The following is a 25,037-nucleotide window of genomic DNA, read 5'->3' as shown; positions in this document are numbered from 1 at the left end:
CTCGAGATAACATCATATATCAACGTTTCATGCATTTCTATGTCATTTGGCATCATAATTTAAGTATCTTGTTTTCAAAATTCGTTTGGGGTCTCCATCGGTGTTTTTTTGAATTTTTAGTCGACTTTTAAGGATTTTTTTCTCGAGATAACACCAGGTTTCGAAGTTTCTTACATTTTAAAGTAATTTTTGGGCCATTTTACAAAATTTCAATGGTCGGTTATCAAAATTCGATCATAAGATTTTTACTATACATGCATTGCCACCCTAGTGTACACTAGAAAACCAAGTTTTAAACATTTTCGTCCGGTTTTCTTTGCTCGCTAGCTGAACGATTTTGCCTAACTTTTTCTTGTCTCGTGAAGATATTTTGAACCGTATATTACACATCCGTGTACACCAGAAAAGCAAATTTCCATTCTTCTTTTGTATCTATAAAGATACACAAAAGCGATACAAAAAAGTATGTATGGAAGCCCCTTCTCCCTTTTCTATGTCCCCACTGGAATGCGGAAGAGGAATAATTATTCATAAAATTAAGGAGAAATGAGAATGATAGCCCTTTTTTGCTTTCACAATTCCTCATTGGAAACAGAGAAAGGTCTCAAATAATATTAGAAACCTTTATCGTATACAAACAACATCCAATGCAAAATTTTGTATTATTTGCTCTATTCAATCTTGAGACTCGACTCATGCCAAAAATGGTGTTGAGAATTGAAGCTTCTATCCTTAGATTGCCAAAAATTTTTCACCAAGTTTCCGGACCGGACAAATCCGAGCTATTTTATCTGAAAACCTGGCTAAATCCGGGCGTTTGATTTCTAATTGTGGACCAAAAGTCCGGGCATTATCCGAGAAAATTTGGTCAAAACCCAGAAATTACTTATCATTCATCAAGAAAATCAAGGAAAAAACATAAATAATTTTTTGAATCATTAGTTCATAACTCATTAGCACTTTTTAAAGTGTATTTAAGGCTTTCAAAAATCCTTTCATGTTTATTTTAATAAAATTTGCTCAAAAAATTTGGTTCTAGGAGCATGGATAAAAAAGTTTCCTATGAAATCCAGCCTTCCGGGCCGGACCGGACTTTTGTTAAATTTTGTATTAAATATCCGGGCAAACCCGGATAAAACCGGGTAATCTGGCAACCTTACTCTACCCCTTTCTTACTTCATAGTGATGGCGGGAAGGATCCCAAATAATCATCGATACATTTCCTTCAGGTTAGCAAATCACATAATAATATAAAATTTCAACATTGAACATATTTAATGTATCAGATTGAAGATTTTTGTAATTAAATATTCACAAGTTGTGAAGACTACCTGAATACATGACACGCATGGAAAGTTGATATTAAAGGTACCGTAAACTGGGGAAACTTTGATCAACATGAAATTTTTGCAGATTATCATCATTTACTAAGTATGAAGTTGAAATATCTGGCAAAATGTTTACTACGTTTGAAAGCCTGTAAATTGAGCTACAAATAAGCTAATTTTGAGTTTTATTAGGAGTTTTTTTTATATTATTTAAAGTATAATTTTAAAATCTTAAAATATCCGACTTTTTAAAGGCTCACAAACAAACATCTCTCCTGATCGAATTAAAGCATTTAGCAGCAAATGGGTTGTGTAATGTGAAAGATCAACTTCTTTCTTGGTTGAGGTTAAGATCAAGTATTATTTTTATGATAATTCTATGACAATTTTTGGATATTGAAAAAATCGGTCATTTTCCATGAAAAAGCCCGTATAGAAAAAATGGCTAAAAACCCTTTAAAATGGTTAAGTTTGAGGAAAAAATGAACATGGGAACAATACGAAGACTTAGGGAATTGCATGAAGGTAAAATTTTATTTGTTTTTGAAGCAAAAAAAATTTTGAGGAATGTTTATAACTTTTGCCCCTAAATGTATGCAGCAACATTGTCCATCTTTCGAGTATATTTGTTTTAGAAAGAAAACGTTGAAAAATTCAATTGGGTCCAAACAAAAAATTACTATTATCGTCAATTATCGATGTTTTGAGCCTTCTGTGCTAAATGGCATCAAAACAATACTTTGAAGATGTTGAGGTACGTAAAAAAACCATAGTGATCAAAGTTACCCCGAAACTCGAAATCTGGCTTTGTAACAAACATTTAATTATAACCACTAATGTCGTTTAAATTTACTGCAACAATGATCATGTTTAATACTCCTCACCTCAGTAAGGGTTTTAAAGCTTTTAGGTATTACGAAAAATCCACCTCTTCCAAAATATTCAAAAATTAATGAAAAAAGTGATCAAAGTTCCCCCAGTTTGAAGCAAAGAACTTTTAATGGAAATGTATAATTGGAATGATAAAAGTGAAAGAAATTGCGAAACATCAACAAAAAGTAAGTAATTACCAATTTTTTTTTACTTTAAGTTAAAAAAGAAATAAATGATTTCAAAATCATATAAATTGGTGCTAAAGAGTAGTATGAAACTTTGTGCTGGGAAAAAGCATAATTTAAGCGTCTAGATTCAGATTCTGGATCTTCTTCGATCATCTTGGCTTAAGTTCCGAAAAAAAAAATTATTAAGGAAAAGATGAAAATCGGCGATTGAAAACCACCAAATGTATGCTAACATAAATTCAGCTGAATTACAAAACTAATAAAAAATAAAGCAATTTCCACACGTTCTACTACCAGGAATAAGCATGCCATCTGTTGGTGAGCACCTTATTCAGACACTGAAGCAAATCTTCTAACCTTTTTTCATTCTTGCCAGACATTGGATAGATAGTTGTATTTTAAGATTTGATTGAGCATCTTTTGAAGTTTCATATCTTATTATCATGGGGATATAAATATTATCGTTAAGTGAACGTTTCGCCAGGTGGTTAGACCACATCTGGCGAATGTGGGATGTCCGAGAAATTGGAGAACGGATGCAATGGGCCGAGTGAATTTTAGGAATTATGTTCGTTATGTCGTGAGACTGAATACTACGAAAATAAAAATAAGAGTAACCGTTTCGAATCCAACCTAGACTCAAGAGAAGATTTGTCTAAACAATTGTCTATAAACTCCTCAATGCGCTATAGCCCTATTTGCCGCTGGTAGTGTTCATGATATTATGCAGGTTGTTTCACCAACACTTTTCAGTTTTGGGTCAATTAACCTCAAAAACGACCGTGTTCGTTGACCGGCTGCCCGTTTTTGTACCGAGAGTTTTAGAGGTTAATTGTCCCGTCTCATCTGTACACGCTCAGTCAGTGTGCGTACGAAATGTCAAATACAACTCTATGGCAACTTACTATTACTGCTGCATGGCGAAATTTGTAGCTTTTCAGAATAATCAAAAAAATCTCATTTAGGGTATTTAATGCTAGTGATTGACTACTTACTAAATTACTCTACTTCGCACTATATGAATTTTGGAAAATTGTACATTGGATTGATATGAAATTTCTACAATTTTGAGATTTTCTGTACCCTAAAACAAAACTTTTTTACTTTAACAGTTTGAAAAAAAAATATTCATTTTAATTATATTACGAAATGAAAACTCTTTTCACAAACCTTATAATTCAAGCTTAAAGACAATAAAAAAAATCAATAATTAATATAATATAAAATTCATGTAAAACAACAAAATTTTATTTATTTGCTGTGATCATAAGCCAAATTACCTATTGAAAGCTATATAAAACAAAAACCAAAAAACTGTTTGTAATGCTGATCTTTTTTTTATCCTTGTCTTACTTTTTTAAATTTTAATCAATGTTGTTTTAAGATCTTTGTAACATTCGCACTTTTCTCTACAAACGATAAAGTTAACGAAAAAGCTTCGACTTCGTTCGATGTTCGATGTTTACTCCTCGGTTTAAAATCATGAACGTTGACTTAGGTAGCAGGTGTTCTACCCACTGAGCTAAGCCTCAGTTGTCAATTTATTAAATTTTATATTCAAGTTAAAAAGCCCCGCTCTTTAATACCCATATACTCTGGGTACATATATTTCATGACTTTTTCCAACACGTTTTACAATGTCCCGCTTTTTTTCGGCTCTTTCCCACTTTTTTTCTCAAAATGTCCCGCTTTTTTTGAAAACCATCAGGCAAACCTACATTGTCAAGCATCAGTTATAACTTTTCTGAGGTAGTCAATGTAATGACAAAATAAAAATTAAAAGCAAGAATTTTTTAAAAAATTGAAAAAAATTTCTCCAAAAATCGAAAAAAATCAGAAAGATATTTGAACTATTTGCATCGCACTTGATTTGCCTTGTAATGAAAAGTAAGCAAACATTGATAAGGGTTGGAAAAAATAAAAAAAATCTACAATGAAGTTTTAAGCATACAAAAATAATTGAATCCTATAAAGAACTTCTCATAAGAATATAGTGTTACTTATACATATTTGAGTCCCTAGGAACAAAAGGGGTATAAATACATAAAAGTTTATATAATGATATTGGACTAACATTAATTTTAATTTATTAAAAATTAAAAAAAAACAAAAAAACGATTTTTTGGAATTTTTTTTAACAACGAAAGGTTTTTCACGAATGTTGCCAAAATCGAACGGGGTCTGTACCTACTTATGTAGGGAGAGTATTAAAAAAAATACTACTAAGTATTTGTAAATAACTTTTGATTGGTAGATAAAAATTGATGAAATTTTCAGCTAAGCTACTTTGTAAAGTAATTTGTATGTGTACCAAATTTGGTGATAATCAAGTTATTCTGGTTGATAGGTTCGTCTAGCTGACTAAATAATAAACAGGTAAAATAACAAAAAAAAAGGTTGTAAAATCTTGCGCAAAATATTTTGATTGATAGTGAAGAGATGTTTTGAAACATTCCGTAATGGACAGCAAAACTAACTCTTTAGCGGTCAGCTGGTTGTTACATTTTGTTGACAAGTCTCACCGGTATTTTCCGGAGATAAACAAGAAGAAAATGGAAGATTGATCTGTAGTATTTGAAGAAGCTAACGATCTTTACTGCAAATTTATTTTTGATTCGCTGCTGGCTTCGCTGAAAATTTCATTAATTCACATCCGTGTATTCAAAAGTTATTCACAAAACAATAAGTTCTATTTTTTATCGAATACACTTCTTATACATTTATTTTTCGGAAATTTGCATTTCGATTTTAAGCGTAAAAGTACGCAAATCAAATTCAAAAAATCTGAAAATCGAAGTTTTAATTTTGATGCCAAATGATTTGAAAATGCATTAAACTTCGAAATCTGGTGTTATCTCGGAAGAAATTGCTAAAAATAGACTTCAAAATTTCAACCAGCTATTTTTCGGAAAACCAACCATGTCCTAGAAAGTCGATTGTTGTCAAAAAAAATTTTTTTTTCGAGATAACATCAGATCTCAACGTTACATGCATTTTTATATTATAGAGTCAAAATTCAAATTTTCACGATTACCTTTGTTGCCCATTACATGATTTTTGAAATTTTTAAGTAAATTTTTAACAAACATTTTTTCCCCGAAATAACACCAGATTTCTACGTTTTATGCATTTTAAGTCAGTTGGCATCAACAGTAAAAATTTGGATTTTTCCGATTTCCTTTGGAGCCTCCTTAGGTGCTTCTTGAAGCACCCCTAAATCAAGTCCGACTGAGCTGAAATTTTGCACAGGTCAGTTCTATGGGCCAATCTACAAAATGTATATGGTCAATTTCCGAAATTCGACCATAAAATTTTTCCAATACATCTATTGTCACATTAATTTACATTCTCATGAACATTTTTTTCTATTTTAAACTTGCATAAGCTATCTTGTATTCCTCCATTTAAAAAAAAAAGTTGATTCCTCATATTTATTTTGAAATCCAAATTTTGACCTTCGAAAATACGTGAAAATCCATTTAAAGTAGTTTAAATATTTCTGCAACACTGTAAATTTAAATGCAACACTTGTAAATTCATTTTTAAGCTCAAAAATAAACCTTCTCAAAGGTCACGACCTTTTCCGGATATAGCGGAAAAACAATTACTAGAATATTTGATTATTCTTCATGAATCCAATATGAAAATTAAAAAGAAGAAGCAAAAAGCAAAACGTTTAAACATGTTTCACTTATTGAATACGGAATTTTGAATATTGAATAATACTATTGAAATACTTCAAAAAAACTCCTGTTGAACTCTTGAAAAAAATTGAAATTTTACTCTCTTGAAGTGTTTTGGTTTCTGGTCTTAAAAATTAAGGCTTAATCTGGATTATTAAATAAATTTAAAATCAGCTTCTATTTTTTTATATTTAGCTTTTTTTGTTCTTGTTTGGTGGAATTTAAAGTTCTCTTTTCACAAAAGAGCAGTTTCAAATATTTTATTTGATAAACTGATTTAAGGGGGGGTAGGGTCTAACGGGTATAAAAAAACACCATTTTCACGATTTTTTTCTTGAGCTATCGTTCAAACAAATGTATTCAAATTTTTTGCATTATACAAAGCATTGTTAAAAGAACATTTAGTAATTTTTTCGTAAAAAAATATTGAAAAATGAGCCGGTGACGGAGCACTTTCGAGGATGCCGTTTAGAAAACAGGATTTGCGGTGGACACTGTATCTCAGCACAGAATCATCTGAAGTCAAAAAATCAGAGCAAAATATTTTTAATAGATGCTTTTCTGGACCCCAACGTTTTTATTTAACTTAAAAATATTTTTATGAAATTTTTGTGGCTGTTTGAAGTAAAAACTACGATTTTTCACTTAAAAATCCGCCATTTTTCACCTGTAAAATCTCCCCAAAGTAAAAAAATCAAAAAAGAAAAACGTTGGGGTCTGGTATTTTATATGTAGAAAATATGTTCCAAATTTGAAAAGAATCGGATAAGTAGTTTTCAAATGACGATGTCCACGGACTTTAAAAATGTGCTTTCGAGAAAAACGCGTTTGAAGTTTCTGCTCTTGCTTTCTTGCAGTATTAGATAGGAGGAGATAAAGGCCTATAACTTCTACAGTTTTGCTTCAATTGACTTGAAAATTTGACACAACATTCTTGAAATGTTTTACAATAAGAAAATAAAAAAATAAAAAAAATCGATTTTTTGAAAGTGTTAGACCCTACCCCCCCCTTAAAGGAATTGAAACTCGTGGGCTCATGCACTCAAGCCTAGCTTTTAAGTTTTGACTGTATTTTTTGTAGTTTAGATAATAAGGCATTTCAATGAATGAAAAATTTATAATTTTTTTATTGAAATCAGTCAGCGATTATTGATTTACAAATGTTTTACAGATTATCTAATTTAAGAAATTTAAATTCCATTTGTTTCCAAGGATAGTTTCGGATAAATGAGGCTTCCACTAGCAATGGGTGATGAATGTATTTGTTTTTGTTTTATATATCAGCTGTATAAGTCGGTTCCGGTTATAGATTTGTTTTATTTTTTTTACTCTCTTTTGAAGAAGCTTAGGTTTAAATTAGTCTGCAATCGCGCCGACAAGTTTACCAATTTCAACATTTGTCAGATAAATACGTTAATGTTAATGTTTCTATACTTGTTTCTCTCTAATTGATTCTATATCGTTGGCAATTTTTAAGTTTTAGATTTGTTTTCTTTCTAACTCGTTCGCTAGAATTTTTATATTAATTCCACATTTCTGTTTGTTACTTTCGTTACGTTGTTTTTCCATGTTTTTAACGACTTCTGTGAAAAAGTAACTAGCTTTCTACGGAAACTTCTTCTAATATATGACTTTTCTAATTGTTTTAATCCATGCGAACGTCGTTTATAATTGTTTTTTTTTTCTCAAATAAATACACTGCAAAAGCTGCTTCGGTTGACTTAAAAATAAAGAAAAGTTTACGTTGCAAGATCGCTTTCAGTTACATATTAGTATTAGATGGATGATTATGGGAGTTTGATTTACTATAGGTAGTTCCAGTTATCTTATCAACAAAGTGTTGCAAACGTAATTATTTCAATACTTGTCAGGTTAACAAATTCGTACGAATGATCTACGTGAACTGAAAAGAAAGACTGACTATTCCGATTGTATCTTAATCCTAGAAGAAAAAAGCGAGTAGCAACTTTACGTATGCTTCAGTGATTAGTTGCTTGACAAAAAAAAACAGAAAAAATGTAGAACAAGAGCACTTTCCGATTGAATATAACAAATGGAAGAAATTATTTTAGTAGAAATCTTCTAAAAAATCCACCCATTTGTCAAAACAAACTTCTAAAAGTACTCTTTTTCTTCTATGGAAAATTAGTGAAAACTGATGAATTATTATGGAAATGTTTTGGGAGTCCCCATTTTGAGCGACAGCTTAAAAAAATCTTTGCAGCTCTAATTTTAAGTAAACATTTTAATCGGAATCGAAACGAAACACAGTCACTAAATAAACTAAACCAATCAACAAAGACTTCTTCGGAGAAAAAAATACTCTAGAGAGGGGGAATACTTCTGTAGTCCTGGAGCCACAATTTTCCATACCGAACTTAAGCTTTCCCCAATCCCTTTTGATCTCGTCAGAAATTAGTTTTTCCCAAGATGACTATCTTTTTCGATCCGACAATCAAAGATCCTTTCGCATCGACTGAAGTAACATCGTGGATACAGAAAAACGCTAAACCCAAGAAAAAATACCCGCGCCCTCTCTTTACCCAAACAACTTATCAAAGCACTGATGACAGTACGGTTTGTCGTTCTGCTCCTTGAACGTTCCCTTGTTCAGCTGCTTCAGGCAAAAGGCGCACACGAAATGTTCCGGGTGGAATTTCTTAAACATGGCCGTGATACATCTTCCGGTAATCGGTTTCGAACATCCGGCACACAGCGAACCCCGCTTGGCATGGTAGTGCGTCTCGCAGTACGGCAGCCCCTCATGATCGAAGAACGATCCGCCCGAAAACGGCTGGCGACAGTCCTGGAATGAGTAAATTATAAAAATAAATAAAAATTAAATATCTAGAAACGTCAATTTAAGACAGATTATTAAGAAGAAAAAACGCACGGCAAAGACAGAGAGTCAAATTGCAAAAATCCTAATGGATTTTTCCAAAAATAGCTTGGGATCGGATTTAGTTTGAATGTCGTTCTACATTTATGGCCATTCACAGCCAGCGTGTGAAATTACAAATTTAGGTGAGTTTTTTTGTGAGCACTCCGAAGTTTGATTTTCAGACAGCTAACATCACGATGACTTTCAACGAGCAAAAGTATGTAGATACAAAAATTGAAAATATGCAATCCCTATCCAGAGAATGTGAAAGATAGCAAAGCAAATATAAATTCCAGTTGTCATAAAGCATCATTAAATTTAACTGAAATTTCAATGAAATGAAAAACTTGCTAAAATACGGCATTTGTTTATTTGGTAACATATCAAAGGATCACATGTTGATCCCAATGATTAAAAGTATAAAAAACAAGTCTATTAAAATTAAAATCGAAAGATTACCTTTAATTCCCTTTTTTAAATATTGAAGGGAATCTTTCGATTGCTTTGATTCAGCCACATTTTCACTTTTTAACTTCAGCAATTGTTCTTAAAGCATGGATCATCCAAAATCTGGACGCAATGTTTTTTTTTCCTGTAGGGGAGAGCCCACTGCGGCCAGTAGTTGATCTATTGTGGTATTTACCCTGCGTTACTATATGCTGTCAGGTTCACCTGTATTATTGATTGGAGTGACAGTTGTTGCTGACTAAGCATTTTATCCCAATCGGGTATGATATCAAAGATATATGATATAACCTTCTTAGGGCTGATATGCAACCATATGTCTTGTGCGCTTATTAACTTTGCCCCAAGTACATGCTCTCTCCTATTTAGGAGGGCGCAACAGTTGCATAGAAGATGCTCTGCAGTTTCTTTTTCGAACCCGCAGAACCGACAGTCATCGTTTTGAATTATGTTTATCCTTTTGAGATGCTGTTTTGTTGGACAATGTCCGGTCAAGAGGCCTGTGTAAGTACTTAATTCGTGCTTACTTAAGTTCAGCATGTTTTTGGAAAGTCGTGCGCTTGGTTCAATGAATCTTTTTGCCTGAGTTGCTGTTTTCCAGTTGGAAACAATAGTGGTGCTTTCCCAGTTCTTGAGCTCCATAGTCAAGGCACTTCTCGATACTCCGCAGAAAGATTCAGGTCCAATCAACAGGCCCTGAGATCCTTCCCTAGCTAGTTGGTCTGCTTCTTCGTTCCCTAGGATACCGCAGTGGCCTGGTACCCAGAATAAAGATACTCTGTTCCTCATGGCCAGGTTTCTTAGTGCAACTTTTAGGATATATTGACAGTTCTACACGAACACCACCAAAAATAGTTTATATAAAGATTCCCAACTCTTATGAAAACCGGGAGACAAAAAAAAGCGCCACCAGACGGCAGAAATGCAACTAAAACACATTGAACACTGTTAGCAGAGAAAACTCATGTAAATAAGTTTTTATCACACGGTGGGACACATGTACTCAATTGAGAGTTTTTTAGCACAACAATCAAAAGTCCCATTAACAGTAACTAATTTTTGCACTCAAAAATCTTTAATGAGAAATGAGGGTGTGGATTATTTTATGAGCAGCGCACAAAATGGGACTGCACACTTTAGATTTGTGGATTGTGACATTTGTGCCACATTTCAAAACAGTACCTATTTAAATCAGTTTTTTTTTTAATTTTTCTATTCGCCAATCGCTTTTTGTGACTGCAACAGATTGCACAGTATCCAAATTTTCAAAAAAAAAAATAATATCAGCCTGATTATTTCACATTGAAGAAGACTCTAAATTTGCAAAAGTAATAATAAAATAATATTCTTCAAAATTTAACACGACACTTCAGGTAAACTAAAATGCCATAGTTGTATTAGTTGGTCCAGCTGTTTTTATCATACAGCAATTTGAGTATTGGATTTTTTCTAATTGATTTCCTTGCTGGCCATTTACCTAAATTTAGTTCTTAATTTTAGTTCAACGTTTCGAAGTGCTATGTACAAATTTAAAAGAGTAAATAAAGGTAGCGGTACACCTCAGGTGGAAATGAAAAGGTAGGAATGTTATCACATTGAGGGAATCCAGAAATAAAATCTTAAGAAGTTTTAAGCGCTGAGACTGGCTTAAAATTCAACTTTTCACTATGTTCATAAATTATAAATGTTAAATATTCTTAAATTATAACTTTGTTTATACACTTTTTTCTATTCATTGTTGATCAAATAATCAAAACATTGTTAATGTTAATGTTTTCATTATTAAATTAAGGTATTTTCACAATCGATGAATCTGAATGCGGTTAGCTCAATTTTACTGAGTCAGTCGCATTTATTTCTGCAATATTTAATCAAATTACTTCAGAGTGCAGTTTGAATAATTTTACATTGATTGAAAACATATCAGAGTGCATCATGATCTGCACGCTACGATCACTAAACACAATTTGTGAGAAATGATGACCTTTTCCGTCAGCAGGTGGTGTTAATGTTGGTAGAAAGAATGTCTGTTGGAATTTATATGAAAAATGTAAAGAGCTGGGTATCTTTATATCTACTATCTTTGAACACCACCTTAGCAGAAGGCCTCAGCCCTAATCTCAAACCATGAAAGAACAGAATGGGTTTTCGAGAAAGGCGCATGATAAACGCGATTTTCCGGTACTAATATTGACAAATTCGCCCTGTGGAAAGCGATGCAGAACATCTGTTCATGTTTTGATGTTTTTGGGTGTTCAGGGGTGCCAAGTGCATTGATATTTGGAAGATGATTAGATTTTTTTAGTTGCATTGTTTTTATTGAAAAAACTTTTCATGAGTACTGAGAATTTGCAGCTTTCTCGTAGATTTCAATTCGAATGTGAAATTAGAAGCATCATTTATCTGAACGAAATAACAACTGTCTGTTTTGCACACTTAAACGATGTAGCGAATTATGGTTATGTCTAAAATAATCAGAGCATGTAGGCGACTATTTTCAAAATCAACATCATTCACTGCTACAAAAAAGGAAATTAATGAAAGCCCCATTAATTTACATTTTTGTAACAGTGAAGGATTTTACACTCGTTGAGAAGTTAGAATCGACTCTTTTTTTAATCTACCAAGCAGTACATGAAAATGTTTTACATTCCCCTTTAAAATTGATTATCAAAAAATGGCTTATCTTCATTCCGTAACGAATTTAAACGTTTAGCTGTTGATAGTCCAAAAATTTAATCAATTCAGAAATATTATGATTAGTTTAAAACATGCAACTGATTTTAATAACGCACCTAGCATTACTGGTGAGGCCGCCAGCAAGTCAAAATTTGAGGTTATGGCTGAGGCCAATTTTGCGTCAATACTATCATCCGTATATACCCTCCCAAACTAGTTTGGAGTAACATGTGAATGTACTTAGTGCTCGGAGAGCAGCCTGTCAGAGAACATGCAGATACTTGTGTACCTGTATCCCCTTTTCAAACAGGCTAAAGTGTATTCTAGAATTGTTTGAATTTCAGCTTGGAATACTGTTGGCCAGTTTCCCATAGGAAATGAGATCCTGAGTCTAGGTCCGAACACCCCTGCCCCAGTTCTATTATCCATTTTTGATCCATCAGTGAAGAATAGGATCGATCTGGGAGGAACCGCAGGTCCACCTGACTTCCACACGTCCCTATCATTGATAGTTACATTGTATGATATGTATTGATTTTTTGATGAAAAGTTAAATTAAAATTACCCTTCCGCTCAATTTCAACATCTTTCATCTTATTCTAATCTTCTATCCGTCTATAATCTTTCAATTCTTAAATATTCTTTCTCAAAGAATATAAATTTCACCGATATAGCCGATAAAATAATTTCATAAAAAAAATTGTATGATATGTCTAGGTAGAAAATGGGCTCCATCTAGTCATCATTTTTCACAATAAGTGAGTTTAATTTAATTTTTTTTAGGATTTTGAAGTGTCCTGTAAGATCTCCTTCATAGAGAGTTTTGTGTTTGGAGAGTCTCAAGGCACTACGTTCCGCCTCTAACTCAATGAATTGATGTAGAAGCAGAATATTTAGTAGTGCATTAAGAGCCTCATTCGGTGTGCTTCGCTTTGCGCCAGTTATAGCTAGCGTTGCTAGTCTTTGGAGCTTCGCTAGTTTTTTCTGGACCGTAATTTGCATAGTTTTGGTCCACCATACTAAGGAGGCATAAGAGATTTTGGGTCTTATAATTGCTGCAAATATCCAGTAGATAATTTTCGGCTGTAGCCCCATTTTTTCCCTTCTCCTTTAAGGCGGACCCATAGAGCTGTTGTAGCCTTAGCGATTACATGATCTATCTGTGGATTCCATGATAGTTTTGAGTCTAGTACTATGCCTAAGTATTTCACTTGTGATTCGAGGTTTAACACTTCCCCATCTAATGTTAGAGGTTTTAGTGTAATTTTTGGTCTCATAGTTAAGGCTATTACAGTAGTTTTGGAAGGGTTTATATTCAGTCCCTCTTCCCTGCACCAAAATAGTGCGTAGTTGAGTGCACACTGCCGCACTGTTTATTATACCATAGCGCTTCTAGTTGTCGGATCTGGAATGTTTTGACAGTACTTTGTTTTGGAATGTTCCCTCAATCAGTGCTGAAAATTTCATTACGATTCGTTTTGTATCAACAAAGTTACACGTGATAGAAGCCGCGAGACGAAAATTAATTTAGAACACCCACGTCAAAAATCCGACATGGTCGGGTTCAAAAATCGCGAAATCGTTAAAAATGGTCAAATCGACCGTGCAGCGTTCTCAAACGTTTCCGTGAGATGTATGTGAGATGTATCGATCAGCAGGTTCATATTAAGCGTCATAGTGGAATTAAGGATCAGAAACTGCATTTGAAGATGATGCGAACGATCAAGGCAAACACAGAGTAGTCGGACTACGACATCGCCAATAAATTCAACGCCGATCGTTAGAAGAATTCGTCTGCGCGAAGGAATACGATCTTATCGGGCCGGTAAGCAACCAATACGAACATTGAAGCAGAATGTAGTAGCCAAAAGACGTGCCTGGAAGTTATACAACAAGGTTCTAACGAAGTACGACGGATGCATCCTCATGGATGACGAAACGTACGTGAAGATGGATTTTGGGCATATTTTCAAAAATCAGGGAAATTTAATGGCTTATCAGGGGTGGGATTATGGAACTCGAAACAATCGAGTTTCGTTCGATTCGACCGACTTTGGCATTACCGATCTGGAATGAACTCGATTCGAAAAGAACGTTTCGAGATGATCTACTACCTGGATTACTCGAAATCTAGTATGTTAAAACGAACGAGATAAGTAATACCAATTCTAATTCGATTCGAGTTAAAGCTCGAAACGAGTATCTCGAATCGAATAGGATTCATAGTTTCACTCCAGGTTGTCAGGCTGAGCCTCAAAAAATCAGGCAAATCCTGAAAAAAGGCACATTGGCATCTCTGGCGCGGAGAGTCAGAATGCACGTAAATAACTAGAAAAAATCAATACTGATGTTATGAAATCGCTTGGTACATCTTTGTACCTGAAAATGATCACATTTTCATATGTGATGAAAGAAATTAGAGAAACATGAACTATCAAAGAACGAAAGAACATAAGCCGTAAATATCATGAAAATTTCGAAAAAGATACAACGGCTCACCGACAGGACTTGAACCTGCAATCTCCGCTTCGGTACAACGGCGCGTTAGCCAATTCCACCACGGTGAACGTGATGGAACCGGCGAACACGAGCAATCGAGCTCTGCCGATCAACTGCTGGACCTTCTATCGAACCACCATGTATATCCCGCATGTGATCTTTCTTCTATTGATCTCTCTTGTTTCTCTAACCCCACCCATCGACTCGGGATTTTAGCCGAGCGAGCACATGGTCGATTGCTTCGGGTTTGCCGCAACTTACGGTCAGATGAAGAAGCAATCAGTGCCGCTCAAGGTTCCGAGCAGACCAGTTACACAGGGAGGTGTTGCTCTGTTGAAATCAATACTGATGTTATGAAATCGCTTGGTACATCTTTGTACCTGAAAATGATCACATTTTCATATGTGATGAAAGAAATTAGAGAAACATGAACTATCAAAGAACGAAAGAACATAAGCCGTAAATATCATGAAAATTTCGAAAAAGATACAACGGCTCACCGACAGGACTTGAACCTGCAATCTCCGCTTCGGTACAACGGCGCGTTAGCCAATTCCACCACGGTGAACGTGATGGAACCGGCGAACACGAGCAATCGAGCTCTGCCGATCAACTGCTGGACCTTCTATCGAACCACCATGTATATCCCGCATGTGATCTTTCTTCTATTGATCTCTCTTGTTTCTCTAACCCCACCCATCGACTCGGGATTTTAGCCGAGCGAGCACATGGTCGATTGCTTCGGGTTTGCCGCAACTTACGGTCAGATGAAGAAGCAATCAGTGCCGCTCAAGGTTCCGAGCAGACCAGTTACACAGGGAGGTGTTGCTCTGTTGAAATCAATACTGATGTTATGAAATCGCTTGGTACATCTTTGTACCTGAAAATGATCACATTTTCATATGTGATGAAAGAAATTAGAGAAACATGAACTATCAAAGAACGAAAGAACATAAGCCGTAAATATCATGAAAATTTCGAAAAAGATACAACGGCTCACCGACAGGACTTGAACCTGCAATCTCCGCTTCGGTACAACGGCGCGTTAGCCAATTCCACCACGGTGAACGTGATGGAACCGGCGAACACGAGCAATCGAGCTCTGCCGATCAACTGCTGGACCTTCTATCGAACCACCATGTATATCCCGCATGTGATCTTTCTTCTATTGATCTCTCTTGTTTCTCTAACCCCACCCATCGACTCGGGATTTTAGCCGAGCGAGCACATGGTCGATTGCTTCGGGTTTGCCGCAACTTACGGTCAGATGAAGAAGCAATCAGTGCCGCTCAAGGTTCCGAGCAGACCAGTTACACAGGGAGGTGTTGCTCTGTTGAAATCAATACTGATGTTATGAAATCGCTTGGTACATCTTTGTACCTGAAAATGATCACATTTTCATATGTGATGAAAGAAATTAGAGAAACATGAACTATCAAAGAACGAAAGAACATAAGCCGTAAATATCATGAAAATTTCGAAAAAGATACAACGGCTCACCGACAGGACTTGAACCTGCAATCTCCGCTTCGGTACAACGGCGCGTTAGCCAATTCCACCACGGTGAACGTGATGGAACCGGCGAACACGAGCAATCGAGCTCTGCCGATCAACTGCTGGACCTTCTATCGAACCACCATGTATATCCCGCATGTGATCTTTCTTCTATTGATCTCTCTTGTTTCTCTAACCCCACCCATCGACTCGGGATTTTAGCCGAGCGAGCACATGGTCGATTGCTTCGGGTTTGCCGCAACTTATGGTCAGATGAAGAAGCAATCAGTGCCGCTCAAGGTTCCGAGCAGACCAGTTACACAGGGAGGTGTTGCTCTGTTGAAATCAATACTGATGTTATGAAATCGCTTGGTACATCTTTGTACCTGAAAATGATCACATTTTCATATGTGATGAAAGAAATTAGAGAAACATGAACTATCAAAGAACGAAAGAACATAAGCCGTAAATATCATGAAAATTTCGAAAAAGATACAACGGCTCACCGACAGGACTTGAACCTGCAATCTCCGCTTCGGTACAACGGCACGTTAGCCAATTCCACCACGGTGAACGTGATGGAACCGGCGAACACGAGCAATCGAGCTCTGCCGATCAACTGCTGGACCTTCTATCGAACCACCATGTATATCCCGCATGTGATATTTCTTCTATTGATCTCTCTTGTTTCTCTAACCCCACCCATCGACTCGGGATTTTAGCCGAGCGAGCACATGGTCGATTGCTTCGGGTTTGCCGTAACTTACGGTCAGATGAAGAAGCAATCAGTGCCGCTCAAGGTTCCGAGCAGACCAGTTACACAGGGAGGTGTTGCTCTGTTGAAATCAATACTGATGTTATGAAATCGCTTGGTACATCTTTGTACCTGAAAATGATCACATTTTCATATGTGATGAAAGAAATTAGAGAAACATGAACTATCAAAGAACGAAAGAACATAAGCCGTAAATATCATGAAAATTTCGAAAAAGATACAACGGCTCACCGACAGGACTTGAACCTGCAATCTCCGCTTCGGTACAACGGCGCGTTAGCCAATTCCACCACGGTGAACGTGATGGAACCGGCGAACACGAGCAATCGAGCTCTGCCGATCAACTGCTGGACCTTCTATCGAACCACCATGTATATCCCGCATGTGATCTTTCTTCTATTGATCTCTCTTGTTTCTCTAACCCCACCCATCGACTCGGGATTTTAGCCGAGCGAGCACATGGTCGATTGCTTCGGGTTTGCCGCAACTTACGGTCAGATGAAGAAGCAATCAGTGCCGCTCAAGGTTCCGAGCAGACCAGTTACACAGGGAGGTGTTGCTCTGTTGAAATCAATACTGATGTTATGAAATCGCTTGGTACATCTTTGTACCTGAAAATGATCACATTTTCATATGTGATGAAAGAAATTAGAGAAACATGAACTATCAAAGAACGAAAGAACATAAGCCGTAAATATCATGAAAATTTCGAAAAAGATACAACGGCTCACCGACAGGACTTGAACCTGCAATCTCCGCTTCGGTACAACGGCGCGTTAGCCAATTCCACCACGGTGAACGTGATGGAACCGGCGAACACGAGCAATCGAGCTCTGCCGATCAACTGCTGGACCTTCTATCGAACCACCATGTATATCCCGCATGTGATCTTTCTTCTATTGATCTCTCTTGTTTCTCTAACCCCACCCATCGACTCGGGATTTTAGCCGAGCGAGCACATGGTCGATTGCTTCGGGTTTGCCGCAACTTACGGTCAGATGAAGAAGCAATCAGTGCCGCTCAAGGTTCCGAGCAGACCAGTTACACAGGGAGGTGTTGCTCTGTTGAAATCAATACTGATGTTATGAAATCGCTTGGTACATCTTTGTACCTGAAAATGATCACATTTTCATATGTGATGAAAGAAATTAGAGAAACATGAACTATCAAAGAACGAAAGAACATAAGCCGTAAATATCATGAAAATTTCGAAAAAGATACAACGGCTCACCGACAGGACTTGAACCTGCAATCTCCGCTTCGATACAACGGCGCGTTAGCCAATTCCACCACGGTGAACGTGATGGAACCGGCGAACACGAGCAATCGAGCTCTGCCGATCAACTGCTGGACCTTCTATCGAACCACCATGTATATCCCGCATGTGATCTTTCTTCTATTGATCTCTCTTGTTTCTCTAACCCCACCCATCGACTCGGGATTTTAGCCGAGCGAGCACATGGTCGATTGCTTCGGGTTTGCCGCAACTTACGGTCAGATGAAGAAGCAATCAGTGCCGCTCAAGGTTCCGAGCAGACCAGTTACACAGGGAGGTGTTGCTCTGTTGAAATCAATACTGATGTTATGAAATCGCTTGGTACATCTTTGTACCTGAAAATGATCACATTTTCATATGTGATGAAAGAAATTAGAGAAACATGAACTATCAAAGAACGAAAGAACATAAGCCGTAAATATCATGAAAATTTCGAAAAAGATACAACGGCTCACCGACAGGACTTGAACCTGCAATCTCCGCTTCGGTACAACGGCACGTTAGCCAATTCCACCACGGTGAACGTGATGGAACCGGCGAACACGAGCAATCGAGCTCTGCCGATCAACTGCTGGACCTTCTATCGAACCACCATGTATATCCCGCATGTGATCTTTCTTCTATTGATCTCTCTTGTTTCTCTAACCCCACCCATCGACTCGGGATTTTAGCCGAGCGAGCACATGGTCGATTGCTTCGGGTTTGCCGCAACTTACGGTCAGATGAAGAAGCAATCAGTGCCGCTCAAGGTTCCGAGCAGACCAGTTACACAGGGAGGTGTTGCTCTGTTGAAATCAATACTGATGTTATGAAATCGCTTGGTACATCTTTGTACCTGAAAATGATCACATTTTCATATGTGATGAAAGAAATTAGAGAAACATGAACTATCAAAGAACGAAAGAACATAAGCCGTAAATATCATGAAAATTTCGAAAAAGATACAACGGCTCACCGACAGGACTTGAACCTGCAATCTCCGCTTCGGTACAACGGCGCGTTAGCCAATTCCACCACGGTGAACGTGATGGAACCGGCGAACACGAGCAATCGAGCTCTGCCGATCAACTGCTGGACCTTCTATCGAACCACCATGTATATCCCGCATGTGATCTTTCTTCTATTGATCTCTCTTGTTTCTCTAACCCCACCCATCGACTCGGGATTTTAGCCGAGCGAGCACATGGTCGATTGCTTCGGGTTTGCCGCAACTTACGGTCAGATGAAGAAGCAATCAGTGCCGCTCAAGGTTCCGAGCAGACCAGTTACACAGGGAGGTGTTGCTCTGTTGAAATCAATACTGATGTTATGAAATCGCTTGGTACATCTTTGTACCTGAAAATGATCACATTTTCATATGTGATGAAAGAAATTAGAGAAACATGAACTATCAAAGAACGAAAGAACATAAGCCGTAAATATCATGAAAATTTCGAAAAAGATACAACGGCTCACCGACAGGACTTGAACCTGCAATCTCCGCTTCGGTACAACGGCGCGTTAGCCAATTCCACCACGGTGAACGTGATGGAACCGGCGAACACGAGCAATCGAGCTCTGCCGATCAACTGCTGGACCTTCTATCGAACCACCATGTATATCCCGCATGTGATCTTTCTTCTATTGATCTCACTTGTTTCTCTAACCCCACCCATCGACTCGGGATTTTAGCCGAGCGAGCACATGGTCGATTGCTTCGGGTTTGCCGCAACTTACGGTCAGATGAAGAAGCAATCAGTGCCGCTCAAGGTTCCGAGCAGACCAGTTACACAGGGAGGTGTTGCTCTGTTGAAATCAATACTGATGTTATGAAATCGCTTGGTACATCTTTGTACCTGAAAATGATCACATTTTCATATGTGATGAAAGAAATTAGAGAAACATGAACTATCAAAGAACGAAAGAACATAAGCCGTAAATATCATGAAAATTTCGAAAAAGATACAACGGCTCACCGACAGGACTTGAACCTGCAATCTCCGCTTCGGTACAACGGCGCGTTAGCCAATTCCACCACGGTGAACGTGATGAAACCGGCGAACACGAGCAATCGAGCTCTGCCGATCAACTGCTGGACCTTCTATCGAACCACCATGTATATCCCGCATGTGATCTTTCTTCTATTGATCTCTCTTGTTTCTCTAACCCCACCCATCGACTCGGGATTTTAGCCGAGCGAGCACATGGTCGATTGCTTCGGGTTTGCCGCAACTTACGGTCAGATGAAGAAGCAATCAGTGCCGCTCACTTGTCACTTTTTAGTGTTTGGCCCTTGAACACTAGATAAGCTGAAAATCAGGGTTGGTAAATTTCGCCCGTCACGCTTGACCATCAAACGACCGGCACCTTACTCAATTGACGGAGCCTCACTACTCGCATGACGTATACAGCACGACAACAAACAACATTTCTTCGTCATGCGACGGGCGAAGCTCCTACACATGGTCAAATTTCTCCTGAGAGTGACTGGCAATGCTCTTCACACTTCGATCGGCTGCAGAAGGCAGGTACAACTAATTGAACGACTTGCTGGCAGAGAGCAACAATAACAATAAAAAATTGAAAACGGGCTTGCTGGCAGGAGTAACAATAATAATAAATGCGTTTCTTTTTCGTCTTCAGTTCGGTCGACGACTCGTTCAAATGCGGTTGGTGAAGGCTTGACTATGAAATTTTTTTAGCTTCAAACGACTGACTGGCGAACGAAGTGACTGACGTATAAGGAACAGTCAATTGAGTTTGACGGACCAAGAGGCTCAACAGTCACAGTCATTTGACTAATGACGATGAAAAGTGTAAAGTGAATTAGTGAAGTGTAAAGGTATTAGTGAAGAGTTGAGAAAATCCATAATCAGTCTAAACGAGTAATAGTACCAATGTGGTACAAAGAAGGTGATGAACAAACACGCACACTGTTACAGAACTCGTTTTCAAAAAATTAAAAGGTAAACAAAGTCTACGTCAATTGTCAGGATATTTATGTATCCTAGGCGAGAATCGTAAACAGCAGTTGGCCATGATTTTTTTTCTCTAGTTTTCGCTGGTAAAGCGATGATGGTTGTTTGTTTAAAAATGCAACTGACGTCACGAATTGTCATGGATACAATGTTTACAAAAAAAACTTTCACTAACACTTAGCACGAGATTTCTATCGCCACCTGAGATATGTATACAGGTTGCAATAATACAACTGCATTGTTTACATCAATTGACAGATGGAGGTCAGCACACTAATTTTTTATAACCATTTACGGTTATTAAAAAACCATTTTATGGTTTCTGCTTCAAAACAGCCTATATGGTTAATTTTCAACAATTTTTCTAGACATTTTTTAACCATTATACTAGTTCCAAAGTTCGTACGCGTCTGTTCTCCATGTCAGGGGCGGCGTGCGGAGTGCAACAACGTCCTGGTGGTGTTCGGGACCCAAAACAGCAACATCACGACGGTCCTCCTGCGAGATAGTGGGGTTAGCTGCGGGCCTTGCGAGCCTGTGACTACAAAAAACATAAGCAACGAACAACGAACAACAAATTTCGGATGGAAATCGGCAAAGACCCACGCGACGAAAAGGGACTAGCGATTGGAAACTTGGAACATGGAACTGCCGATCTCTAAATTTTGTGGGCAGTACCCACGTGCTCTCCAACGAATTGAAGAGCCGCAAATTCGACATCGTAGCGCTGCAGGAGGTATGTTGGAAGGGCTCCACGGTACGAACGTACCCAGATGGTCGTGCCATCTACCAGAGCTGCGGCAACACACACGAGCTTGGAACAGCCTTTATAGTGATGGGAAAGATGCAAAAGCGCGTGATCGGGTGGTGGCCGATCAACTCACGAATGTGCCGGTTGAGAATCAAGGGCCGGTTCTTCAACATCAGCATCATCAACGTGCACAGCCCTCACCTCGGAAGTACCGGTGACGACAAAGACGAATTTTACGCGCAGCTGGAGCGTGAATACGACCGTTGCCCAAAACATGATATCAAGATCGTCATCGGGGATTTCAATGCTCAGGTCGGCCAGGAGGAGGAATTTAAACCGACAATTGGAAGGTTCAGTGCGCACCAGCTGACCAACGAAAACGGCCTCAGACTGATAGATTTCGCCGCCTCCAAACGAATGGCCGTACGTAGTACCTTTTTTCAGCACCGCCTCCCACACAAGTACACCTGGAGATCACCGTACCAAACTCAATCACAGATCGACCACGTTTTGATCGACAGCCGGCACTTCTCGGACATCATCGACGTCAGATCCTGTCGGGGCGCCAACATCGAGTCGGACCATTATCTGGTGATGGTGAAGATGCGCCCAAAACTCTCCGTAGTGAACAACACGCGAAACCGGCGCCCGCCTCGATTAAATATCGCGCGACTGAAGCAACCTGAGGTCGCGGCAGACTACGCGCAATCGGTCGAAGCAGCGCTGCCGGCAGAGGGCGAGCTTGACGAAGCCCCTCTCGAGGACTGTTGGGATACCATCAAAACAGCCATCAACAGTGCTGCGGAGAACGTCATCGGTTATGTGGAGCGATCTCGACGGAACGACTGGTTCGACGAGGAGTGTAGGAGGGTGATGGACGAAGAGAATGCCGCGCGGGCGGCAGTAGTGCAGAGAGGCACCCGTCGAAATGTGGAAAATCACCGACAGCGGAAGAGGCAGCGAGTCCGACTTTTCCAGGAGAAAAAGCGCCGCCTGGAGGAGGAGGAGCTCGAGGAGCTGGAGCAGCTGCATCGTTCCCAAGAAACACGAAAGTTCTATCAGAAACTCAACGCATCCCGCAAAGGCTTCGTGCCGCAAGCCGAAATGTGCCGGGATAAGGACGGGGGTATCCTGACGGACAATCGTGAGGTGATGAAAAGGTGGAAGCAGCACTTCGATGAACACCTGAACGGCGCACATGCAGGAGATCAAGACGGTGGGGGAAGGTACATCGCCGGCGTAGCCAACGACGAAGACGAGCCACTCCCAACGATGAGTGAAGTTAAGGAAGCCATTCGCCAGCTGAATAGAAACAAGTCGGCTGGGAAGGATGGCATTGCAGCTGAACTCATCAAAATGGGCCCGGACAGGTTGGCCGATTGCCTACACCGGTTGATAATCCGGATCTGGGACATAGAACAGCTACCGGAGGAGTGGAAGGAGGGGGTAATATGCCCCATCTACAAGAAGGGCGACAAATTGGACTGTGAGAACTACCGAGCGATCACTGTCCTCAATGCCGCCTACAAAGTGTTGTCCCGAATCCTACTCCGCCGCCTAACGCCACAAGCAAACAGATTCGTGGGAAGTCATCAGGCCGGCTTTATGGAGGGACGGTCTACGACGGACCAGATATTCACATTACGGCAAATCCTCCAAAAATGCCGTGAACACCAAGTCCCTACGCACCATCTATTCATCGACTTCAAAGCCGCATACGACACGATCGACCGTAACGAGCTTTGGAAAATCATGGACGAGAACGGCTTTTCCGGGAAGCTGATCAGACTGATCAAGGCGACGATGGATGGAACGCAGTGCTGTGTGCGGATTTCGGGTGAATTGTCGAGTTCATTCGAATCGCGCAGGGGGCTTCGACAAGGTGATGGTCTATCCTGCATGATGTTCAACGTGGCGCTAGAAGGTGTTATTCGACGAGCGGTGGGCGAAATGCGGGGCACGATTTTCAACAGATCCAGTCAACTTATCTGCTTTGCCGATGACATTGATATAGTCGGCAGATCATCTGCGGCGGTGGAGGAGATCTACCGCAAACTGAAACGCGAAGCAGGAAGGATTGGGTTGATGATTAATACGTCCAAGACGAAGTACATGCTGGCCTGCGGATCCGAGACCGACCGAACCCGCTTGTCCAGTAATAACAAAGTCACGATTGACGGCGACGAGCTGGAGATAGTCGAAGACTTTGTTTATCTCGGCTCACTGGTGACCGCAGACAATGACACCAGCCGTGAGATCCGGAGGCGAATTATCAGCGGAAGTCGTGCCTACTATGGACTCCACAAGCAACTGCGGTCGAGAAGACTTAGCCCTCGCACGAAGTGTAACCTGTATATGACGCTTATTAGACCGGTTGTTCTCTACGGGCACGAGACATGGATATTGCTCGAGGAGGACCTGCGTACACTCGGAGTATTCGAGCGACGAGTGTTAAGAACCATCTTTGGCGGCGTACAGGAGAACGGAATGTGGAGGCGAAGGATGAACCACGAGCTCGCGCGACTCTACGGCGAACCCAGTATCCAGAAGGTGGTGAAGGCTGGCCGGATACGCTGGGCGGGACATGTTGCGAGAATGCCGGATGACTGTCCTGCAAAACAGGTGTTCGCCACGAATCCGGTAGGAACAAGACGAGCAGGGGCGCAACGAGCGAGGTGGTTAGACCAAGTGGAGCGTGATCTGGCAAACGTGGGATGCCCGAGAAATTGGAGAACGGTTGCCATGGACCGAGTGAATTTTAGGAATTATGTTCGTCAAGTTATGTCGTAAGACGGAATACTATGTAAATAAAATAACTAGTTCCAAAATGCTTGAAAAATTTGGTGCTTCATCAACGCCATTTGGCAAATGAGGGATTTTGCAGTCGGATGCTTTTACGAAGAGAAAATATTAATCGCTCTATAAAATACTGCTTTGCTTTGCAAGCTGGTCGAAATATAATCTAAATTGCAAATTGTATCCTCCACAACATGTGGTTGCTGAGATCTGGAGGTTCTCCTAAAATCGGGACCTTTGGAAAGCTAGTACGGTACCATCCGGAAAGCTAAATCAGGTCGGACTGCGTAGAAATCACTGGCCGATGGGGAACCGGTAGATTTGTTTGCTGTCGAAAATGTTTTATCTTAATTTGCTGCTACAGGTATCTCCCAGTTAAAAATGTCAGGAAG

The 25,037-nt window shown here is 39.2% G+C and overlaps 1 protein-coding gene across 1 annotated transcript in view; it reads right to left on the bottom strand.

Annotated features, from left to right (window-relative positions):
- Window positions 1-25,037, bottom strand: part of LOC129741457 (transforming growth factor beta-1-induced transcript 1 protein-like) — a 53,112-nt gene that overhangs the window by 25,330 nt on the left and 2,745 nt on the right. The window contains exon 2 of the mRNA XM_055733193.1: window positions 8,616-8,878. Coding sequence (XP_055589168.1) covers window positions 8,616-8,878 — 263 coding nt within the window. The remainder of the gene's footprint in view (window positions 1-8,615; window positions 8,879-25,037) is intronic.

This window comes from Uranotaenia lowii, chromosome 2, assembly GCF_029784155.1.
Source record: "Uranotaenia lowii strain MFRU-FL chromosome 2, ASM2978415v1, whole genome shotgun sequence".
Lineage (NCBI taxonomy): Eukaryota > Metazoa > Arthropoda > Insecta > Diptera > Culicidae > Uranotaenia > Uranotaenia lowii.
Note: the sequence above shows the minus strand (reverse complement) of the source record. Positions and strands in the feature narration are given on the sequence as shown.